General features: G+C 41.4%; 3 protein-coding genes across 3 annotated transcripts; 1 reads left to right on the top strand and 2 right to left on the bottom strand.

Annotated features, from left to right (window-relative positions):
• Nucleotides 1-140: 140 nt before the first annotated feature.
• Nucleotides 141-2,892, top strand: LOC124056802 (protein LSM14 homolog B-like). Its single transcript, XM_046384611.1, has 8 exons — nt 141-429; nt 625-788; nt 913-1,042; nt 1,167-1,352; nt 1,451-1,528; nt 1,806-1,946; nt 2,037-2,160; nt 2,242-2,892. The coding sequence occupies exons 1-8, from the start codon at nt 303-305 to the stop codon at nt 2,396-2,398; spliced, it is 1,107 nt and encodes a 368-aa protein (XP_046240567.1). The 5' UTR covers nt 141-302; the 3' UTR covers nt 2,399-2,892.
• On the bottom strand, nt 2,748-9,062 carry cdh27 (cadherin 27). Its single transcript, XM_046385271.1, has 17 exons — nt 9,042-9,062; nt 8,135-8,257; nt 7,836-7,985; nt 7,385-7,526; nt 7,096-7,259; nt 6,710-6,841; nt 5,629-5,811; nt 5,128-5,432; nt 4,911-5,053; nt 4,583-4,807; nt 4,275-4,490; nt 4,051-4,172; nt 3,853-3,957; nt 3,575-3,664; nt 3,438-3,485; nt 3,275-3,352; nt 2,748-3,185 (listed from the first exon to the last, which is right to left on the bottom strand). Exons 1-17 carry the CDS (start codon nt 9,060-9,062, stop codon nt 2,967-2,969), a joined length of 2,466 nt encoding a protein of 821 aa, XP_046241227.1. The 3' UTR covers nt 2,748-2,966.
• Nucleotides 9,063-10,361: 1,299 nt separating this feature from the next.
• Nucleotides 10,362-21,773, bottom strand: LOC124056803 (dysbindin-like). Its single transcript, XM_046384612.1, has 4 exons — nt 21,524-21,773; nt 11,504-11,656; nt 11,280-11,423; nt 10,362-11,196 (listed from the first exon to the last, which is right to left on the bottom strand). The coding sequence occupies exons 1-4, from the start codon at nt 21,564-21,566 to the stop codon at nt 10,937-10,939; spliced, it is 600 nt and encodes a 199-aa protein (XP_046240568.1). The 5' UTR covers nt 21,567-21,773; the 3' UTR covers nt 10,362-10,936.
• Between the last annotated feature and the right edge of the window lie 1,398 nt (nt 21,774-23,171).

Raw genomic sequence — 23,171 nt, 5'->3', positions numbered from 1 at the left:
TCACTCACTCACTCACTCACTCACCTGTGCGGCCGTGTGTGTGTAAATGTGTTTGTACAGAGCCAGATGTAGTCTCGCAGGCGGTGTACGCCGTCTGGCTGAACAAACTAACCCTGTTTTACACGCAGGTGACCCAGCAGCAAAGAGGCGCGTCACTGGCAACCCTATAAAGCGCACAGGTGCCCGCTAATTGTGCACATCGTTGCTAATTAGCTAATGTCTGATGTGTCCTGTGGTTTAGTGCTCTGTGTTTTAGCCGCTGACTTTTCAGACTGAAAACAAAGCCTCTTTTCACGGCGAACATGAGTGCTGGAGGAGGAACCCCGTACATTGGCAGTAAAATAAGTTTGATATCCAAGGCGCAGATTCGGTATGAGGGAATATTGTCCTCTGTCGACACCGACAGGTCTACGGTTGCGTTAGCCAAAGGTAGGTTGACAGGCTTGCAAGTGACACGTGTTTTTTCTCTCTTCTCCATTATACACAACTGTATATGCAACACAAGGTTATAATTTAGTTAATTGATTATTTTAATTCATTCATTCTATATTAAGTTATGAAGAAAGTATGCCGGAGGTAAACAAAACCTGTCTTTGTTTTTCATTTAACTTTATTGCCCATCAGTTAAGTCCTATGGGACAGAGGACCGACACACAGACAGACCAGTGCCACCCAAAGATGAAATTTATGAATACATAATCTTCAGAGGAAGTGACATTAAAGACATCACTGTGTCTGAACCACCGAAACCACACCATGGACTGCCTTGTGACCCTGCTATTGTACAGGTATGTTACACAAGGCTCACCTTTTAAAGTAATTTTCACTTTGTAGATGTGTAGGCAGGCAAAATGCACAATTCTCATACCTGATTAAACAAGTTCCCTTTGTCTTAATTTTTATGATTTTTAGTCATCCATTGGCAGCTCCTCTGCTGCATATCACCCACGCTGGAGTCCATACAGAGACATGATGCCCACCTACAACCAGCTGGCGGCTAGTTCACTACTCAGCCAGCAGTACAATGCGGCGTTGGGCTTAGGTAGAGTAAATTAACTTTTGGACACATAAGTTGTCTCTCCGATATCACGTTTAAGTCTACTTCTCACATGTATCTGCACTTGGTCATGCCCTACTGTGTTTATTCCTGTTCTCCGTGGTACCAGGCCTTCACGGCATCCCAGCGAGAAGAGCTCCCATGGTTGAGCAGGCTGTCCAGACTGTGCCATTGGCCAGTGCTGCTCAGAAAAGGGGGAAGACCTCAACCCAGCCACAGGCCAGACAGCCAGTTCGTCCAGCCCAGCGCTCTGGCCGGGGTGGTTCCCAGGTTCAGAAGGAGAATGTCCCCACCAGTAAGCAAACTTTAACATAATGCAGAAATCATTCACCTTCTCTTTCTTGCATTGCTTATATAATCCAGCTTAAATAAGAAAAATGTATTTATGCTTAGGCCAGGCAACATCTCGGCCAAGTGCAGCCAAGGTTGAAAGCCAAGGTACTGAGAACCAGAAGAAAAGGCAAAAACAAGGTATCAGAATGAATTGTTTTATAAAAGTTAGAAAAGTGCATTTTACACCAACAGGACAGCAATGTTTGCTTTATCTTGACTGTTTCTGCTGTCAAGAAACATCAGAAAATAGCAGAAGCACAGCAGGATTTTTTATGTATTATTATTATTATATAAATATTGCTCATCTGTCTGTAAGAAATGGATTATGGGTAAATATTAGAGACTAGATGAACCTGAACTGGTTACCACACCAGTTCTACAGTAGTGTGTCTCACTAGTGTGTTCTCACTTGCAGGTAGTCGCAGGTCCAGGAACAGAAGCAGAGGCCAACTCCTTGTGAAAAACTCAAAGGCCACAACCTTGCAGTTTGAGTCAGATTTTGATTTTGAAACTGCAAATGCTCAGTTTAAAGATGATCTTACAAAGGAGGTCACAGGTATGCTTATTTCAAAGTCAAGTCTGTCAATGTAGACACCATATAGCAAAATATTTAGGAGTATGTATGCATTTTTGTGAATTTCCGCAGTTGAAAAGATGGATTCTGGGGAGGCCCCGCACAGCCAGGGAATGCAAGAGGAAACTCTGGGAGATAAATACTACGACAAAGCCAAATGCTTCTTTGACAACATCTCATCAGAGCTTAAGCCCAGGTGATTCTCTAACGTGTGCTGTTAGTCTTTGTGTGTCACGCTACAATACATTAATTTTTTTTTGTTGTTGTTCATCGTCAGGAGAACCACCTGGGCGGAGGAGAAGAAGTTGAACATGGAAACATTTGGAGTGCCGGGCCGCTTCCTGAGAGGCAGAGCATTCAGGGGCCGAGGACGCGGAGGGCAGACCACCAATGAGCAGCGCCCCCTCCCAAAAATTGGTAGTGGGAGGGTGTGAAGGATTTTCTTTGTTATTTTCTGTAAATAATGTGGTTTCTATTTATTTAAAAAGTACCTCCCTTTTTTCCCCACTTTTGAAGCAATTGAAGCTTGAAGTTTTTTTTTGTTTTTTTTGGTTGTCGTTTTTTTTTTGTTGTTGTCGTTGTTTTCAGTTTCCCAAATATGCATTTAGGGAACATTTTGTGCTTTGAATCTTTATATTGTATGAAATGGGAGAGCAATTTCTTTTAATCAAGCTGATGTATGCTTAAAACACATTTATTCATTGGTATTTTGGTAAATTGCAAATGTGGAAGTTGTGGAAGTTGAACAGGCCAGCAGGTGCAGAATTTTTTTTTTTTTTTTTGTTACTGAATGTATTAAATTCTGTCCAAGTCTAACTCCAAATTGCTTTTGGAGGACAGATGTACCTTATTTTTCTTTTCCCTACTTGTAAAATGAGAATTGTGGAGGGCTTTGTGATAGTTGATATTAAATAATATATGACTAACAGCCGTTCACCTCTGGTGGTGCAGATTATACCTGAATATGGAGAATGTAAAGAATCCTCAAGAACAAAAATGTATTCAGTTTTGTGGTGGCTTGCAAATGGAAGCCAGTTGGTTGAACTCAGGGCCCAAGTCTTTCAGCACTTTCTGGAATGAATCGTTGTCGGGAATGGTGATGTTGTCCAGCTCTGAGAAGTTGTCTAAGTTCCCTTCATCTGTGTAGAGGTGAGGCCAGTAGTCCAGCAGATCATCTTCTGTTTCCTGGAGAGAAGAGAGCCTCTGCAGGAGGAAAGGGGAAAATCAAAAATGCTGCAACAGGCTCCTGCATGCATTTACTGTGTCTAATGTAGCAGAGTAGGCATGATGCTCTAAAGTGTGCTACCAACCTGATCAAGGAGGGTTAGGAGAGCTGCGTCTGGTCCATAGCTCGAGTTCCTGACATGCATTGTGCTCATGTTCTCCATCTGTACACAACAAAAAGTTCATACAAAGATTTAAGTTTCCTCAGCTGCTGCCTTCAAGTAATTAAACGGCTTATTTGTGTCCTACCTGTTTGATGTCGTGGTAGCTATTGGCTGTTGCAGAATTCCAGTTTGTCTGAGAAGAAGGATTGATTTAAATGAATGAGAAAAGATGAAAATATTTACATTTGTGACTTATATAATTAACTTTCAGTGATAGCATACTATGTCATTCCAGTCCTCGTTGAATAAATAGGAAATACTTTCTCTTCTGTAATCTCCATGGTCTTTGAAGGTAGTTTTTTGCTCCACATTCTGTTGAACATAACAAAGGGAGCAACTGTCACAAATAGCCATCAGGTTCACACATTCCAAAAGCAGTCTTCAATTTTTTCACATCAACATCTTCATCAAAGGATGTGTGAAAAAACCTGTTAACAACCAAGTTTGTGCTCAAATGTAAAAGTTTAAGTCTACAGAGGCAAACTTTCACCACAACCCACCGTTGCTGAAACTTGTCCTTGTGGTATTCCATCAAGCTGACCGTGCCAATCAGGCATACTGTAGTTCTTCTTATCAGCTGACACTACCAGGATGCTGTCGGGTAGCTTGAAATAAAAGAAAGCATTTACTGGTGGTTGCATGAACAGTAATCTGGAAATGTGTCACTGGTTTGTTTGCAAATGTTTCTGAGCAGTGACCTTGCAGTCTTTCCCTGGTTCCTCAATGTTTGATGGGAGGAGGGTTTCTCCGGAGGAACTGTCGGCCTGCAAAGCAATGAACTCTTTTTTGCAGGAGATGGCAATTGCCAAAAACAGCAGAACTGTCAGCGAGAAGGAGAGGACAAAATTCAACTGGTGGTGACTTATCAGAATCGTAACAACATGTTACAGTATGTTTCGACACCAGCCATTCAGTTTCTTACACAGGAGTAGAAACAGCGAGGCAAACACTACGCCGACTGCACCGGCAGCTTTTGTGGCAGCAACTCGTCTTTGGCAGTTGGGCGTCACAGAGCAGTCACATACAGTCACACTAATGTTGTAAACGCCAAACTCCCCCTGCATGTCAGAGATCTTTACATCGATTGTGTGGTGGCCGGCATACACGCCAGGCTCCTTCACCAGGCCAGCTGTGTACCCTGAGATGAAAAAGATCACACAGCTGAGTGATTGTTGTTTGGTTGTTATGTATGCTATGTTAAGTTCCACTACATAGCATAACTATTCCTACCATATGAGGGACTCAGTTTCCATTTTCCTTCAACATCCCCCATCAGTTCAAATGAAAAAGGTCCTCCAAAGGGATTTCCATCCAGGTCAAAAGCTGTGATGTTGGTGGTGGTGGGGCTGTCAGAGAGGCACATATCCACATTGTGCTCTGTGGGCTGAGGCACGTTGTCGTTTTGGTCGATCATGTGGATGTTCAGTGTGGCTGTGCCTGTCAAAGGTGGGTTACCTGTGAGGGATAAAACAAACAAATCCTGTCACAACAGATTGGTGACTAAATCTGAATCTTTATTCCATCCAAAAAATGTGTGTCCATGTGTCCAGAGTTTTACCATCATCCACTGCATTCAGTAAGATGGTGTAGATGCCGTCAACAACATGAGGAGATTCTCTGTCAGGTATCTTGACTGTTGTGATGTCTCCTGTGTGGGAATCCACCGTCAGCCAGCCAGCAGGATCATTTCCAACTTTGTACCTGCAGGGAACCACAATTTGCTGTGCTGTAGCGAGGTAAGAGCTCAAAAGCGTTGGAATAAACGTTCGACTTACACAAAATCTCTTGCGTGACTGGAGTCGGGATCAACAGCGGTCACTTTCTCTACCCAGGTTCCAATGGGTGAGTTCTCCTCCAACATGGCCTTTTTGACAGTCACGCTGAACACCGGGGGGTCATTGATGTCCTCAACTTCAATGAGAACTTTCACAGAGTGAGGCTGGTCTGCATCACCTGTACCGGTTTCAACGTCCCAAAGACCAGAGGAAATCCTGTTCTTTACTTTACAGGAGTAATATGGCATCTCATTTTCCACTGAGATGGACAGCTGCCTCTGTGCACCCTCTTCAAAGTCTAAAGGCTGAAAATATAAAGTAGTTGTGTTAAATTGCTCATTTTTGTGTCATTTATAAAGCATTAATTAATTAAAGGACAGAACTTGAACATGTCAACTCCTGGGAGCAGATGCACTGTGACAAACAGGTGTGTAGTAATTACATGTCAGACCTCAGGTGGGTGTTCCTGTAATGTAAAGCATGCAGCCAAAGAGCTCTTACTTTAACGACTGTCAGGATTCCATCATTGGTGTCTGGGTCTGTTTCTATCATAAAGTGCTTTCCCTCGTCTCCGTGTATGGTGTATCGGACTCTCCACGCCAGGCTATTTGGAGTGTCCTTGTCTATCACATGCAGCCGCAGAGGAGAAGTCCCAGTCTCATGTTCTTTAACTGTACCAGAGCCCTGTTGTAATGAATCCAAGGTGCAGAGGTGAGGAGAAGAACTGCAGAAATCTGTTATCTGTAATTCCTACTGCTACTATTGAGCAGATATGCAACTTGTGTTATTAAAACTACATTTTTTGTCCTTGTGTGCTTGGATTGTTGTTTATTAGTTCATAGAGTGGATGTGTAGTTTTTTTCTTGTCATATAATTTTTTTTGGGGGGTTGGGGAGACTCAGTACAAATGAATCCCAAGATTGTATCAATGTGAATAATTCCTGAGGAAATTCATCTTATTTGCTGAATATTCTTTTGAGCATGGCAAGAAAAACTGCATTTCATTATAGGTATGTACTTCCCACAGGAGAATGTACAAGCAGATTACAAGTATTTGAAAGCAAATAATATTTTTTAGATTATAGATATATTTTTTAGAATATTTTTTTAGACTAAAATGAATGAATATCTGCAGTTATCACTGAAGCCAAGCCATTAGAAACTGTCTGCTTCAGTGGCATTCATGGCTATTGTTTTTTCAACATAATCCTTGATTATGATTCTGATCTGTTAACTCAGTTAATTCAGATAAGAATACAGTTCATTCATCAAATTTGGTGCCTTGTATTGCTATTTTTTTTGGTTTCATCTAAAGTTGGTTGGAAAAATAACATACAGAGCGGCAGCAATGTCACTAGGTGTTAGCGTCAACTGGTGGTATGTTGTATAGCTACTGAGGCGCACAAACAAATTCACAGTTCTGTAGATAGAAGTCCTGTGTAAGAAGACAGACAATTTATTTCCAGTGCTTGGGATAAAACTCTTAAACTTTATATATATATACAGTAATCACCCCATATTTGTGATGTGTAGAAATCATTGTGATGTTACCAAGAAACTATACACCAAGATGGCTGCCTACCGTCTGTCCGCTGATGGTTGGGAGGTGGTTGTTGTCATCCTGGACATGAACGACAACTGTGGTTGAGCTGGACAGACTGACTACCTCGCCTTGGTCCTTAGCCTCCACCAACACCGTAAACATTTCAGCCACCTTAATACAAGCAAATAAAGACAGATCAGTAGTTTTTTATGTGTATTTTCATCATTTCATTACATCATTATGCCAAATCTGTGTCACTGACATACATATAGATGCCGAATTACTTTGTTACAAACTCGCCCTGCAGGTTATTCTGGTTGACATACTGTAAGCGTTTTTCTAAAATGTGATTTAATTAAGTAGTGATCAAAGCAAGCATGTATGTATATAATTACATAAACACCACATATATTAAATTGTCTTGCCTCACGATCCAAACAGCCTTTGAATGAGATCATTCCAGACTCATTGATGAAGAATTCAGTGTCAGAAGTGTTTGGAGACACTGATTTGATTTCGTAGTGGACCGTTGAGTTGAGTGTTCCTCTCTTGTCGTTGTCATAGGCCACAACCGTCAGCAAATGGGAGCCTGTTGGGAAATGACAAAACTCTTTTCACAAACAAATGAGGAGCACACATAATACACGTTGTAGGTGACAAAAAGTAAAAAGAAAAAAATGGACACAATTTTTTAGATACCGGTATATTCTTTACCTTGAGCATCTCCTTCTGAAACTTCGATTTCATACAGATCCTTCTGAAAGCGCGGTGGGTTGTCATTGATGTCCAGTATGGAAATCAAGATGCCTAAATTTGTGTCAATCGATAAATCTGTCTTCCTGGCCTCGAATTTCAGCTACAAATTGAGAGATATGACTCATCATTGCAAAAAACAATGTGCAATACAGTTAACTATTCAAACTGATGTCTCATATTAGCTATGACATAACTAAGTAGTGTATGTTTGCAATATTTTGTTTCATTTGTAAGATATATGAGGAACAGTTTGTTATAATCATCATTGCTTAATCAGACTAACTATTTAGAGCAATGACCCTCATAACTTTCTGAAACTCATGAGGGTATTGCCAGTAACTCTCCGACAGCTTGTACATCCCTAATCACAAGTTTACAGCAGCAGATGTTGGTAAGCACTGAGCCTAACCTTAAGCATTGTCTTCTCCTCATAGTCCACAGCCCTGTGGACCAACAATATGCCAGATTCTTTATCGATGGAGAAGACATCTTTCGGCTCCTCATCCACTCCTTCCCCAAAGAGGTCAAAGTATACTCGATAGTTTCGATTGATACTTATCTACAACACAACACCAAACACTTTGCAGTCAGCTTTGGGGAACCTGAGTCATTTATGCATTTTCATGATGCATTTGCATTCAAATAGTAATGTTTGGTATAATGGCGTGTTTGTGTAATATTTGGTTCTTTACTCAGTGGTTTTCTTACATTGCCCAACACATAAGGGAACGGTCCTGGATTTTCCTCCTCAATTGTGAAGGAGTCAATGATCCATGACCTTCTGTGACGGCTCAGGAGTTCTGAGCTTGTTGCACTTGACAAATAAAAAACCTGAAAGGCAAAACAGCCAAACCATCTTTAAGCGCACAGTCTTTACACCAAGAGTCATAGCACGCAAAGTAAAAATGTTTGTATAGGTTGACAAGCAAGTGTTCATCATTTATATCAGTCCATGTGGAAATGAACACGTTGAAGACACAACGTGCACACAAACTGAATTTCCCTCGGGATCAATAAAGTATCTATCTAAGCATTTCCACAGAAAGTGGTGAGTCACAGTGTATTTTTTTAAAACATCTTTTAAGTATGCTATAAAGTTTTACACAGATAATTGGTAACTTATTGAAACACAAACGCAACAGGGCACTGATCTGGAGGGAAAAAACAACACTGGCTCTTAACTTGTAGAATAAAGTAAAATGATATTTTAAAAGATAAGTGACAGCCTGTTTACAGCCTATAGTCAAATCTTATGTCTTAATCTTTGGTAATATTCAGAATCAGAATCAGAAGCAGCTTTATTTGCCAAGTATGTGTGACCATACAAGGAATTTGACTCCGGGTTTTCTCTCTCCTGTGCACCATACAAAATACAAAATAATAAAAAATGAAGAATAAAGTATTTACAAGAAGAAAAAAAAAACGAGATAAATATATATATACATGTAGTGCAAACAGTGGAATGATGTAGTGCCAAACTATCAATGAAGCAAACAAAACAAAACAAAATAATCTTATCAAAGTGACACAGAATTTAACTGACTGAAATCCTGACATCTATAACAGTAATTTTAAAGTAATTTCAGAAAGAATTGAAGTTGGTGCTGCTACATACCAGGAGGAAGAAGCAGAGCATTATTCTCGTTCAGTACATCCAGTTCAGAGTGTCTGACGACTGGCTTTTCTGACATATAAGCAAAGGAAGAGAACCTGCCCTCTCAGCTTTACACACCCACAGACATATAATAATCACCAGTCAGAGTATGCACGTGTGTGTGTGTGTGTGTGGGTGTGTGTTCGTGCGTGTGTGTGTGTGGAGGTGGTGGGGTGGAGTTAGGGGGTGAAATGTATTACTCATACTATTTGCAACATAAATCAGTTTGCACAGTCGCATTTGGAGACTCTCCTTCCTTATGGGAACGGAACACAAACAAGACATAGATCATTCATTTTTATGGTAAAAACTTGTTTGAAGATTAGTTTTAAGTTAAGGTCAGATTAAGGGTTAGAAAGTAGAGGTCGTGCTTAGAGTAAGTCTCCATTAAATGAATGCAAGTCTATGGCTGAATCCAAATGTCCTGACTTCACAGCTCTTGCAGGCTCACAGACTTCACGGGCCCATTCATAAGACTTCTACAAGTGCTAATGGCTGCCCAGACCCACAATTCATCCAGTCCACAGGGTCTCAAGCAGACTTTCAACTTGTGGTGCAGACCTCACCAAACTTCACTCATATGATCACCCACAATTTATTTAAATATGTGCATGATATTTTTGTTTTTCAATCACAGATTGAGAAATTATAGATGTGTAAAACAATTCCTTGAATCTCATAGGCCAGAAATAATATTCAACCACATCACGATACAGAAATATGTAGAAGTGTATAAACGTAATCAAAATTAATTTTATTACAGCTGCCCTCAATTTGTCTCTCAGCAGTTTAGAGAGCCATGCTATCATACCTGATATGATGATGGTTAACCTGTCACAATATGAATGACCAAAGAGTCCACAAGAGCTCATTGTGTGTGTGTGTGCGTGCGTGTGTGCATGTTCGAATTCAACAACTGTTTGATCTATAACCTTCAACACTGTTTGCTAATGAGCTTTTCTTGAGAAGTGTGAAGGGTTTGTTAAACATTCATCACTCTTTCAAAAAGACTGATAAGATCATGTCTTTTATTTTTGTTTTCATTGATTCCTGTGTCTCAGCGTGACCTACATTGAATGGTCTTATCGCTCTGCAAACTGTACTTTGTTTAAGGACTTTTTATGAGGCTGCCCTGCAGGTTCTGGTTGTGGCGTCCACAGGCTTCCCCTGAAGCATCATTTTTAATTGCTGTCTGGAAGCAGATAAACATTTGTCCTCACTCATCAAAGCAGTTTGAAATATCCATCAACTGGTTTGTTGATTGTTAGAAAAACACAAGTGTAGTTTGTCCACTTACTTTATTGTTAAAAGAAAGAAATCTTGTGAGAGATTTATTGAAAATCACAGCTAAAAAAAAGAGCATTTGCATGGTCAGGACAATGTGTTGCTTTCAAAAACAGTACGTTTGAATCATCTGAAGCCTTCTCCTAGCAAATTTTCTTCAGGTCATACTTCATGTAGTGATTAGTTTTTATTCTAGTCACTGCTCTACCATTGTGTTAATACTGTACAAAATTCATTGTTGAAGTGCAACTTCAAGTCCTGTGAGGTCAGAAACAGGAACAAATCTTGTCCTTCAAAACATGCCAAGACAAGAAAGGAAACAGGTGAGAATTAATAGGAAATCCCCATATTTACAGTTCAAGGTCCCCACCTTCAAAACACACAAAGAGCCCAACCTACAACTCATAACTCAAAGAAAGCTTTATAGCAGTGAAAGGAAACAGTTTCTATCAGACAGCTGTCTCTGAGAGCCGTCTTTCAGATGGTCATATCCCTCAAGTCTACTCCTGGTCCAAAGTCGAAGTGTCAACTATCGTGCTCCAGGTGGCGATCTGTTGTAGAGACGGTCCATCCTATGAAGACAATGATGGAGTCTGACTTTTCACCTTCTCTACCTCTGGAGGTGCAGCTCGTCGTTTGACTGTGCTGATGTGTGTTTCCTCATCGTCTGACCTGACTACAGGTGTGTTTCTTCCGTTGGCATAGGCGGTCTGGCTGTCAGAAGAGGAGTTTGAAGACGTGGATGACATGCGAGATTTGGCCTCAAGGCCCTCAAGGACATGTCGAAAGAGTCCATTACTGATGACTTCATCATTGTTGTTGTTTCCTTGGACTGTGAGTCAGATGTAAAATATTGTTAGTGATGAAACTTTGCACTGTGATGTGTAATCTCTGTTCTACTTCCAGTTTCCATACCTGGCAGTGGGGAGGTCCCAACCCCCTCCTCTCCCCCAGAGCTGAAGAAAACATCCAAAGCCTCCTGGTCGGAAATGTCAATCAGCTCCATCTGGTCCAGTAAGTCCACGTTCACTTCCATGGATGAGATGCTACCAATTGGAGCTGCAGGAGAGGTCGAGAAATAAACTGATATGTATTTGCATATAAACATGTGTGCCAAAAGTGCCAACAGTCCAACTCACGTCTCTTGTAGTCTCGGATACAAAGGTGCGCAGAGGACAGGTAGACGTCCACATCATGCTGGAAGACCTCCTCGAAGAAACGTTGCCTGTCTCTCAGCTTGATCTGCTGTGCTGTGTCCACATCTGGGAGCCTCTGCCCGCGCTCGGTCTCCGCTGGCAACCACAACAGAAGGGCTGAGAGTTAGAGTCCAGCTCAGGTGAAGTTTTATAACTGATGCCTGAAGTTTTGCGGCCAGATAGCATTTTACAGTCACACATGGGTTAAGTGTTAGCCAGAAGGGGGAGACATTGAGCTGCAAGCGTGAGATGGAGGGAGGGAGAATCTAGTTTTTATGGACAGCTGAAATTGTTTTTGAAATTTAACAGGAGACATAATGGAAAGTCGGTCTAATCAAATATATTCTTGATATCTCAACTGTAAGCTGTTTCTGTTCGCCATTCAACACTTATTCCTTTGGACTATGATTCATACTATTTATAAGCTGCTGTAATAAACTGTTCACAAAGCTGACTGGCATGTCATCACATCACTTGTGGGATCAAGTGCAGGCTGCTCATTTACACAATGTTTATTTACTACGTACTTAGGCTACTCGCATGACCACAGCTTTTGGATCTTACACTTGTGATGTTTAGTACAAATTAAACAAATGCGGTATTACGTGTTAGCTAGTGAGCTTTAGAGGTTCTGAAGGAACTGAGCCAAGGTAGCTGCTTCCACCTCTTTCCTGTGCTCGTGCTAATTTAAGTTAACCACATCCTTACTGCAGCATCATATTTACCTTACAGCATCAATTGTCTAATATAACTCACAGGAGGAAGGCAAACTGTTTTAAATTCATTTCATAAAGAAAGACTCATTCACTCTTTGCCACATTCTCTGACTGACTAACAAAAGTCTTTCATTATGAAATGCATTTTCATTTTTCCCCCCTGTAGCCTGCTTAGAATCTATATTGCACATTCATTAAAGCAGTGAGTCTGGCTTTTAAGGAGCTACTGCAACCTGCAGACAAGGATTGAGCTAATTGGATGAGGCTTTCAAGCCACGTCTAAACTGGGAATAATGTCAAGATTATCTAGACTGCGTTGAGAGCAGCAGTCACAGCAGTTCTATAAATACACCACTGGGCGATGCACGAAAGCCTGTCAGCTCAGGATTTTTACGGTACCAGGAAAGGAGAGGCTTCCAGGAACACACTGTTGTTTCTAACAATATGAAGAGACTTCCTTGACACAATCTCTCTTAAAGGTCCATTTGGTTGTATTTAGTGGCATCTAGCAGTGAGGTTGCAGATTTCCAACAAGTGAATACCGGCACTGCCTCAGCCTCTCCTACAATGCATGACTGATAAAAACACAACAGGCCCACTCCAGAGCCATTGTTTTGTTTGTCCGCTCCGGGCTACGGTAGAAACATGGCAGACACTGTAAAAGAAGATCTGCTCCCTCTATAGACATAAAGGGCTCATTCCAAGGTAACAAGAAGGAGCCTGGTCTAAAAGAGTAGAAAAATCCATTTCTTTGTATTAGATCCTCCTACATTCAACGCAGTGGACCTTAAATAACTGCCACAATCAGGATGAAGCTGCAAACTGTAATTTAAAAAAAAAAAAAGAAAAAGAAAATGTAGATGTTGCCCAAAAGCAGCAACAGTTTGCCATCCTCAGGCTGCTGCATCAGCACAGTCCTCCCCCTGAGTGACGCCCAGGCACAAGTGGAAACGGAGCGACACGAGCCTGTCACTGCAGCTCTGCTCTGCCCCGTTTGACATCCTGGCTCCTGGGTACAGGGACCTCACTGCCTCTGTGATCAGACAGGCAGACAGCTTTGGAGGGAGGGGAATAAGAGGAGTCAAAGTCAAACCCCAGGCCTGGACTGGCTGACAGCACCTATGGGCATACAGTGTGTGTGCAAAACTCAGAAATATAGACGGGATCCCCCGTAGACTAAAAGAACAAAAATCTACAAGCAAACTGACAGCAAAAAGTGATGAACTGACAATTATGAGGCTTGACACAGTAACCATACTCTTACTGTTACTAACAAAGCATCCTTACGTTTTGGTTGTGTCACAGTGATGATTAGCTCCTTCATTATAATCATTCCATTTTGTATGATCACTGTCAGTGATCATAACAGCCTGTTTAACATGATACAGCTTTGTCAGACATCCCAAAACTCAGCTTCAGAGATCCTGATTTGACTATTAATACTATGTGTCATGCAGCCTGACCATCTGACTAGTTTTGTTTTTAATCATCAGAATAAATAAAATGATTTGACAGACCAATGTCAAATGGCATTTCTGGCCTATCATCCCTCAGCAACACTTCAATTATTTTCTGGGCCATCAGTGTTTGTCTACTCAATGCCCTTTATTTCTCTTCTCTTCTCTTAAAGGAATACCTTCCAAACAGTTGGAGGAGTTTAAAGACATACATTTTGAAACATAAGAGTTAAAATATGTAGAGCAGAGACTGCAGTTTCTGCATTATCTGCTATCCTTTTAGTGCTTTGTATGCATCAAACTTCCATTGCAAAGGTCTGGGAAGCTCACTTCTTTCTAAGCTATTTGTATTTTTGAAACTTGCAGTCTTCAGCCCCAACTCAAGTCACATCACGTGAGGCCTGTAAAACAGACCTGTAACCTGTAAACAGATTTGTATGTGTAAAGTTGGTACATCTCCCCTTTAAGTAATTTCGATCACTGCTCCTCACCAAAGACAGAAAGCAGGTGTCACTAAAAGCCCCCCTGTGGGAGCTGATGTGCACCAAAGGAGTCTGACAGTGAAACCAGCAGATTACAACTGCTCTTTTTCCCAAAAGAAAAGCGAAACCCTCACATGGCGGATTAGGCTTATTTATCTCGTGCCAGTCATGTATACGGCATTTTGTCTTTGTCTGTTTTCTCATGATTGTATAGAAGACTGAGGCTGTGCGTCCGCAATGCTCTCTTATCCTTGACTGTTACACAATCAGAAACACTTTTGTCGAAGGGAGCAGCGCTGACAAAGCAAGATGTCAGTCTCAATCAGGAGCTGCCTGTTTGACATGTATGTTTGGTTGAAAAGAGCCCCTTGTTTAAAATGACCAGCTGAAGACATCATGTCGAAGGAAACAATGGGTTCGTATTGGATGAACGATTATCCTTTCTCTTCCTTCAAAAGGAGACCAGGTGGGACTCAAATAGCGTGTCTGTGATGCAACCGTTTCCAAGAAAATTATGTTTTCCATTACAGCCTACAGGTTTTAAACAAACTGCTTATCCTGGAGGTTTTTCCCTCTCTGCTCAACATTGATTGATTACGGCATTGATTGTTTCTGCTTAAAGGCTGAGGCCTGTGGAAAGCTTAGGTTAGCTACAGAGGTATATCCTCACATCGATTCTGCTTCCCTATCCAGTTCTTTTTTCCAGTGAATCGTCTCGATCAATATATCCTCCCAGGCCATGGGCGACCCCTGTGACCTCTGATTAGTGCAACCGCTCACACGGGAAAATCCTCCATCACAAGAAAACCCTGGCCGCAGTGTCCACATGAGATCACACGTTCCATGCGCTTACAGCACAAAGTCTATAGTTTCATACCACAAGATGCCTGTGGGGCCTCTGGCTACGCGTGAGAGTGAATTAAATTTGAAAAGTGAATTAAATTTTCTTCTTTAACAAAGACGGATTCCTTCTTTTTCTTATTTTCTGTATTTCTCTCTCTCTCTCTCTCTCTGTCTGTCTCCACTGTTTCTATTTTTGACTTCTGTCTCTCTTTTTATCCTTCTTTTTATATTTATTTCATTCATTCATCCTGCCGACCTGCCTGTCTCCCTCTCAGTTGTCTCTCTCTCTCTCTCTCCTCTTCCTTTCTGTCTCCCTCTCCTGCCTTCCTCTGAGTGTTCAGGGACTTGAGAAAGAAAAGGTCATAGATCAGAGCTCAGGACCAGCTGGACATGTGGAATGACTGGAGCAGACAGAAAGATAGAGACAGACCAGACCGGACGTGTATGCATACCACTCTGCCTTCCCACATAAAGACAAACCCAGATCCTCCGCTCAGGGGGCAGATAGAGAGAAAGAGCTCATTCAGAGCCAGACAAAAGCAGAGATGTAGGGGAGCGGGACCGGCCTGCACTGCTTAGACATGATGCCATTTACAGGAAATCATGCTGGGTGTAGTGGAGGGTGACCACATTCAGTTCAACAGAGTTACATCCTTCAATAAGCATGAGCTGTTAAATCCCTCCTTTTCTCCGGTTCTTTGATTCTGCACAGGAAAACTGTGTCGCGATGAGACCGATTTCTCAGAAGAGCACAGACAGCGTGCAGGTCTAATGAATAATCCCCACATGATGATACAAAGATTGTTCAGTGCTCTTCTGTCTTCACTTGAACTCTTCTCTTTTTCTAAGCAGAGCACGTTTTCTAATGTAAAAAGCTTTAAAACAGGTCAGGTCACTCTCTGTGTCTGTTTAGTATCTGAAAGTCATGTGTCTCCTGTTTTCAAGGACAGGGCCCTTAGAAATGCTGGTTTAGAAGCAACAACAGACAAGCAGCACAGGCAACACATTGATCTGGAGGCTAAATGAAGACATGGGAGGGCTCGGTGTTGCCCACAGGCTGCCATTAGCCCATCACTGTGCTAAAAGAAAATGTGAGCTCACTGCCAGACTCCCTTGTGACGGGTAAAAGGAAGGTCAGGGCAGAACAGAGAGGGGAAAACTGCCTCTCCAGATGATCCTGTTGTTTTTACACTTGTTGGTTGATAGAACAGCTCTGGCTAAAATTCCTCAGTGTTTGTGGGCAACATCGTTTCCTCCTCTGGTTTGATTATAGAGCAGTTTGACAGGCTCCAGGCCAAGGCTTTTTCTCAGAAGTGGCTTCCTTATACAAATGTATGAGGTCATCCCTGTTTAAATGACTGTGGTGGTGGTACATACATCCATGTGTTGCCTCAGCCATTAAAAAAACAATCTGCCAAGAAAAAGCCTCCTGCAGGTGTCAGTGGTTTAAGCAAAAATAAAATAAAATAAAACAAAATAAAATAAGAGAATCAAATGTCTTACTGGTCTATGAATAAATACTGAAATACACACTTTAATAAACATAATAGTAAATAAGTAAGTAAGTAAAAGAATAACTACATGAATAAAAAACAGAAATGACATTTGAAACATGGCAATAAATAAAAGCATAAATATATCAATAAATGTGCTAATAAAAGATTAATGATTAATAATTCAGTGTTTGCAGTTAACCAGGACATGAGCCAATAAATCTCCTGGTTAACTGCTTTATTTCTATGATTTACTTATTCAGGTATACAGAAGTAAATAAATGTTGAACTGAAGGCCTACCAAATTAGATTAGAAATTTAAAAATGAACTAAAGACATTGTTTATTTTCAGATTATTTAAAACATCTAGTAATTTTAATAATGATAATGATAACTTTATTTATTTGACACCTTTCAAAAACCAGGTTTCCAAAGTGCTTAACAATCAAACTAATTAAAAACAAAACTGACAAATTGTACACTGAATTTCATTTCATTTATTTTTATTCATTTTATTCTATCATATATTAATTATTTATTAGATTATTTCAGGTATCATTTCTCTTTTTACTTGAAATTTTTTTGTCTTCTGTATGTTAGTACTGATGTGTACTCTTTTTCCTCCGTCTCGTCTCTTAAAATCTGTGATTGTTTACTGGACAGACGAGGCACAAGAACCTGCTGGCACTGAGTCGGCCATCATCGCTGACCTCTAACCGCTGGGACACACCTGAATCTCTGAGGTTACACTTGTTTGGGCTGAGGCCACTGCGAATAGACTGGCTGCCCTTTCCACCCAGACACTTTCTGTCAGAGCAGAGAGATTTTATTTCACATGGATGAGTTCCCAACTCTGACAAGAGAGAAATAAGAGGGAGCAGAGGAAGACAGTGAGTGGCTGGAAACACATAAAGGCGGCAAGAAAAGCGAAAGAGGAAAGGTCAGGCAGGACAGGAACACTTGCAGAAAGGCTAAAAGTGAGGAGGAGGGTGTCTTAAAAAAATCTAGAAAATGATGGGAGCAAGAGTTTAGCCAAAAGTGATTCAACACAAGGGTGTGGGCTGTAGAGATGAAGAGGACAGAGGGAAGGAATTCTGCACGGGTTCATTAGTTAAAGAGGATGTCGTGTTATTTTTACTGGGAGTGTCTTCAGTACTTTCCAGCCCAGCGTTGGCCTCAACAGCCGCAGCGGGCTGTTAACAGTCTACAGCTGGTCATTAGTGGATCAGTGTCTTTGCTGTGGGCTGCTATAGTAATTAATTGAGTCTCAGTGGTCATCAAGAATGGGGAGCAACAGGTTGTCCACAGGTAAAAGATTTAATCTGCATTAACAGTGAGAGCAAAGCTGCATCTACAACTGCAAGAGCTGATTTATCGCAACAATGAAAAATCATTTGACACACGCTGAGAGGCCCCAGTAAAGTTACTCCTGCTATTTTTTATTTTCTGAAGACTGAGAACCATCACAGTGCTTGCTAGTACCTTTCTCTCATTCCTTAGAGCAGAAAAAGCATTGAACTAAAGTGGAACAGACAGATGGCCTTCCTGTAACCTCGGCACTAATATCTTCAGAGACTATGAACTTGCTCTGTGTCATACTTTTTGGTTTCTGTCACTCCCTGTTTTTTCTCCAAAAAGCTGCACTTTCCAAACTCCAGCTGCAAGGACAGTAAATTATTTATGAAAGCTTATTATGTGTGTATGTGGGTCTATATTTTAGCATTTGCATATGAGATCTAGCTTGTTTCTCTGGGACAAAGCAGTGTCCAGCACCATCAGCCCAACAATGACATCAGTGTTAACCCTCTCCTTCCTTCCCTCCTGCCTGGATTGCACCCAGACTGACAATAGGGCTGTTTGTAGGTCAGTGTCTTGTCCCACTGCCCTCCATAAGCCCACCAGCAGACCGTCATGAGTTCTGATCAACACAATAGGCTTCGCCAGCTGACACAGTACTGACACGCCCACGTTTTTTTTTCCCGACAATGACTAATCCTCTTAACCAGAATTACTAATAATAAAAAAAAACAGTAGAATAAAACTGTTACTGAAACAAACCAGTGATGGCTGACTCTCTGAGAGGGATCCTGTCACAAATCAGATAATGAAAACTTTAGTCACACTAAAAAAAAAAAAAAAAAAAGTAAAATAAAAAGTGACGTCATTTAGTTAAGGCTGACCGAGTATGCTCCCTGTCTAAGGAAGTCTTAACAAGAGTGAGCGAGGCAAACAGAGAGAGGGTTCTTTTCCCATTAAACCCTCACAGGCTGACTCCTCTCATGGTCATCACAACATTCACACAGCTACTTGTTCTTCACTGGGAAAGCAGCGCTGCCTCTCCACATATTTGTTATGGAGATTTAAAGCTATTTTCCCTTCAGCTGGGAGAGCTGTAGGAATGTTTGGTTAAACTCAACACAGTCTCTCAGACATTTCTCCTCTGTTTGTTCAGGCTGAGGCAGGGTGGCCTGCAGATGCTCAACTGGTTTCTGAAGACTGAAACTATTTTATCATTGTTGTTGCCCTGACTGGACCAAAAGACTCGAACTGGAAGCTCGGAGAATACCTCTAACCGTATGTGCTCAAACTGCATCCAGCAGATACACTTTCAGGTTTATTTTTGGTCTCCAAAAACTACCAGATATTTGCTCAAGCTCTTTAAATACTCCTTTATATTCACCAGTTATTTGCTATACTTTGTGTGCCGCTTAGGGCACGGGTCTTCTTTTTTACTGGAAACAGCTCTGTGACAGTGAATTTCACATACACATAATCATTTCATTGTTTGTTAATTGACTGTTATTGATTGATCGCCTGACGGATGATGCTTTTCTTCCTCCCAGCACTATCAGCACCTTGTTGGAAAAAAAATACTCCAAATGATTAAATGACCAAAATGGATGATTTGTGCTTCGTGGTTTGGATGAGTGTTTGCGTGATGAATTGCTGTTGTCTCTCTGTGTAGCGCTCAGTGGAAGCCTTAGCTCTGTCTATACCCTGAGGATTCAGCTGAACTGTGAGTAGATGGATTTGTTAGAGAACTAATGAGAGGATCTGGTCTGTGTCCCAGGGGCAGCACACCCAGGACTGTTAAATTGATGGGAACCTTATTCACCCATCCAAGTAAGGCTGTTTAACATAATCACTCATAACATCAACTTATGCCACAAGGCCTTGTTTCTAACATAATAATTTGTATATCTGCACCAACCTTTCCTCACACTGGCAAGCAACAATCCTGTTAGCATTCGGTTCTCAAGGAGCATAGCACGTCTTTCAGCGACAGCGAGGGGAAATTTTCATTTTAATCAAACGGAAATGTCTGCAGCTTGAAGAAGACAAGAAACTCAGACTACGCCCAGGGTGCAGGGTGGTAACCAGAACTTTAGAAATACTGCTGTGCAAAATGTGGAGCTGTGGCCAATTCAACCCCAAACTCAAATACAGAGGACACGGTGTCTTCGTTTTCTTAGCCGCAGGTACAGGAGAATAAAAAGTGTGTAAATCTGTCAAAATCCATCAGTTCAGAAGAGAAAGAGCAAAAGGAGGCGGAGGCATAAAATCACTCACATATTTTGGTTTACACCTTCTTCACTGTGCACAGTTGGACTCGTTTGTACTATTTCTAGCTCATCAAGCTCCAGTGACTAGTTAGCAGCCTAGCAGAGAAATATACTTTATGTATTCCTCAGAGTTTGAGCAATTAGAGATACAGACAGCACATGTTATGGATTTTTACCCCTCTAATTTGCTCATTAAACAGACTCTACTCCTCAGTCCTATCTGGGTCACGTCCAAGGGGACTGGGCTAGGAATATATGGAGGATAGAGACAATTCCTTCTACACCTAATACCCGGGCGTCTGTAACACACTCTCAACAGCTGGCCAGTCCTTCACTCCACAGCACACCAATGTGCAGCTCTCTGGCACAATCCCACAATAATCAAAACGTGACAGAGCCGACTGTGGAGGCACAGAGGCTGTGTGGCAAAGCAACAGATGGGGGATGTCTCCTCTGGAGTCACAGCCCTGATCCTTTTTAGCCTCATGAAATCACACACTGATCTCACGGGGACTAATTCGGTTTCAGGTCTGTGTTGGTGTGTCTGTGGAACGAACTGCAGACCCCCCTGCAGTCAGCCAACTCTGATGAGATCTGCAGGCACAATCCCATTAGAAATGAGAGATCTTTGTCTGGGACTCTGTGGTGGCCCCAATCCAAGCCTGCCTCAGTGTGTGTGTGTGTGTGTGTGTGTGTGTGTGTGTGTGTGTGTGGGAATGCACCACTGTTTCTGTGCAAAGATAGTGTGACCTATTCACTCGGTATTAGTGAACATTACTCAGGGTGATGATTCAACATTCCTGTCCAATTTTCTGGCTGGCACAGCACTGAGACCAGTCACTTCAGGCAACATCAACGCAATGCAGTCATTTACTTACACTGGCTGATCTGTCACACTGACTTCTACATTATGTCTGACACACACATACACAGCTTATGCCTCATAGTGAAGCGGAGCAGTGAATAAATTCATGGTCCAACCATAACTAATGTGTGGTCAACTAATGCCTTTTCCTCACTTACTTGGCATTAATTTGACACCATATAATATAGTACACACTGGATTTCATATAATAAAGGATTTTTGACATTTTAAAAGGTGATACACAAAATGCAAAAAGCGGACACATCTTGGAAAATGTGGAGTTTACCTTATCTACACCCCCACACATCCCAGACATGTGATGCTTGAGTTTCTGTTTCTTTGCCTTAAATGTTCAGTGTGTGTGTCAGCTGTACTTCTGACAACCAAATGTGGAGTATAACTTTATCCTCTCTAAGGTCCTACTCTGCATCTCAAAATAAAAAGTGTGTTAATGGAGCAAACCTGCGGCTAAATCCCCAAAATATCCCCTTAAACTAAAGGGCGAGTTTCTACAAAAGGTTTACAAGTTTTAAAAATGACTCACAGGGCAGACGTTTGTTGTGAAGGTTGGCTGATGAGGAGCTCATGCTGTTGCTGGAGAGTCGTAAGAAGCAGAGATAATCAGTCAGAGATGGTGAGTGTGTGGCGGCCCGTCAGCCCTGTGAGAGTTGTGAGAGGCTGCCGATCATCTCCCACCTCTTCTGCTCGAAGTGACTGATGCTGACTGCTCTCCTTTCCCACTTCCCTCTTTGCCTCAGTGGACTCTGAGCCACTTGGCTCCGAGAACAAGTTTGTGGCTTTGTGGAGTCGACCAGCTGACCAATGACAGGGAGGAGGGAGGAGCTGAGGTAGAGCAGGGAAGGGATTGACAAGAGGGAAGGAGGGAATTTATGTAACGGAGTGGAAAATACCAAGGAGAGACAGACACATGCCTTTGTTATTTTTGTCTTCTTACACCCCCTTCCTCCCCCTCCCTTCCATCTCTTGTTCCCTGTCTCCATTTTTTTGTTGGAGATTTTCTTCTGTGTCACCTTCAGGATGAAGTCATGTCAACGAATGTTACTCCAACACACAACAAATATCCCTTTAACTGAAGTCTTCTAATAGTAATTGGATTGCACTGATGCTCCTGGACAACGTAAAGACCTTTTCATGATTTCATGATGTTCACAAAGAACATTTTGTTTCTTGCGGGACAATCACTTCTGAAAGAGTAATTCATGCCAGTGTTACTATCCAGATTATATTTGGATACAATGTGCATTTAGCGGTTGAATACAAATACATTTCCTATATACAGCAACGTTTTACCCAAAATGTAGAAGTGTTAGGTGACTTTTTAGATAATATCATAAATATTTAATAGAAAATCATCACCAGCTTATTCTGTATCGAAAGTGATTGCTAGTTGTAGTCCAAGTTCACGTTCTTTCTCTTTTTCTCTTTGCTATTACTTTAGATTTTTTGTGTTTTTCTAAACAGTGTTGAAGTGGATTCGTCTGTTTAAATAAGTCATTCATGTTAGTTTACTAATCACTGGCTTTAACAACCTAACACTGAGGTGCTCTGGTGGCCTGGAGGTTTTTTCAACCAGGTACAAAATCCACTAAATCTGGGGACCTCTGTTGCATGTTTCCCATTATGTCCTATCACTGACTGACTCTTCCATAAAGGCATAAAACTGTAAAAACAAACAAACAAAAGCAAAACTCAATTTTGGTCTCAAAACATCATTGTGACTGTAGGAATCTGCAGTGTGTGTGTTCTGGCCACCATCTAGTGGACAACAGATGACAGTTCCACTTCTTCTGCACTGAACTTCCTGATTACACAATATTTGCAAACACAAGCTTCACAAAGCAGCATTACATCATCACATTTTTCTAAAACACTGCATCGGTATTTGAGAGAGAGGGAGAGACTTTGCTTCTGCTGCAGGCGAGAAAAAGTTGCTGATGTGAGTCACTGCAAAAGTCTGTGAGAAGAGTGAACATGTCGATCATCTGCAACTTTGATCAAAATAAAATGCATAGATATTTTTTTAACTTTACAATAATCGCAATTGTCTTTATTTATACTTTGTGAATAAAACCAACAAACAAACAAACAAACAAACATGCTATATAGTACTTCACGTAAGACACCAAATTAATTACAAACCTTTATATGCATGTGTCTGTAAGTGCAGAGGC

Source organism: Scatophagus argus, chromosome 3 (genome assembly GCF_020382885.2).
Source record: "Scatophagus argus isolate fScaArg1 chromosome 3, fScaArg1.pri, whole genome shotgun sequence".
In the NCBI taxonomy this organism is placed as follows: Eukaryota; Metazoa; Chordata; class Actinopteri; family Scatophagidae; genus Scatophagus; species Scatophagus argus.
Note: the sequence above shows the minus strand (reverse complement) of the source record. Positions and strands in the feature narration are given on the sequence as shown.

Bases quoted from the DNA above. Each gene is read 5' to 3' on its own strand.
- LOC124056802 (XM_046384611.1), top strand. From the start codon at position 303: ATGAGTGCTGGAGGAGGAACCCCGTACATTGGCAGTAAAATAAGTTTG. The intron at 1,353-1,450 runs GTAAGCAAACTT...ATTTATGCTTAG, and splicing joins GAAGGAGAATGTCCCCACCA to GCCAGGCAACATCTCGGCCA. The intron at 1,947-2,036 runs GTATGCTTATTT...GAATTTCCGCAG, and splicing joins TCTTACAAAGGAGGTCACAG to TTGAAAAGATGGATTCTGGG.
- cdh27 (XM_046385271.1), bottom strand. From the start codon at position 9,062: ATGCTCTGCTTCTTCCTCCTG. The intron at 5,433-5,628 runs GTAAGAGCTCTT...TTATATTTTCAG, and splicing joins GAATCCTGACAGTCGTTAAA to CCTTTAGACTTTGAAGAGGG. The intron at 4,808-4,910 runs GTAAAACTCTGG...TATCCCTCACAG, and splicing joins ACTGAATGCAGTGGATGATG to GTAACCCACCTTTGACAGGC.
- LOC124056803 (XM_046384612.1), bottom strand. From the start codon at position 21,566: ATGAGCTCCTCATCAGCCAACCTTCACAACAAACGTCTGCCCT. The intron at 11,657-21,523 runs GTGAGTCATTTT...TGTGGTTGCCAG, and splicing joins TCACAACAAACGTCTGCCCT to CGGAGACCGAGCGCGGGCAG. The intron at 11,424-11,503 runs GTGAGTTGGACT...CCTCTCCTGCAG, and splicing joins TATCCGAGACTACAAGAGAC to CTCCAATTGGTAGCATCTCA.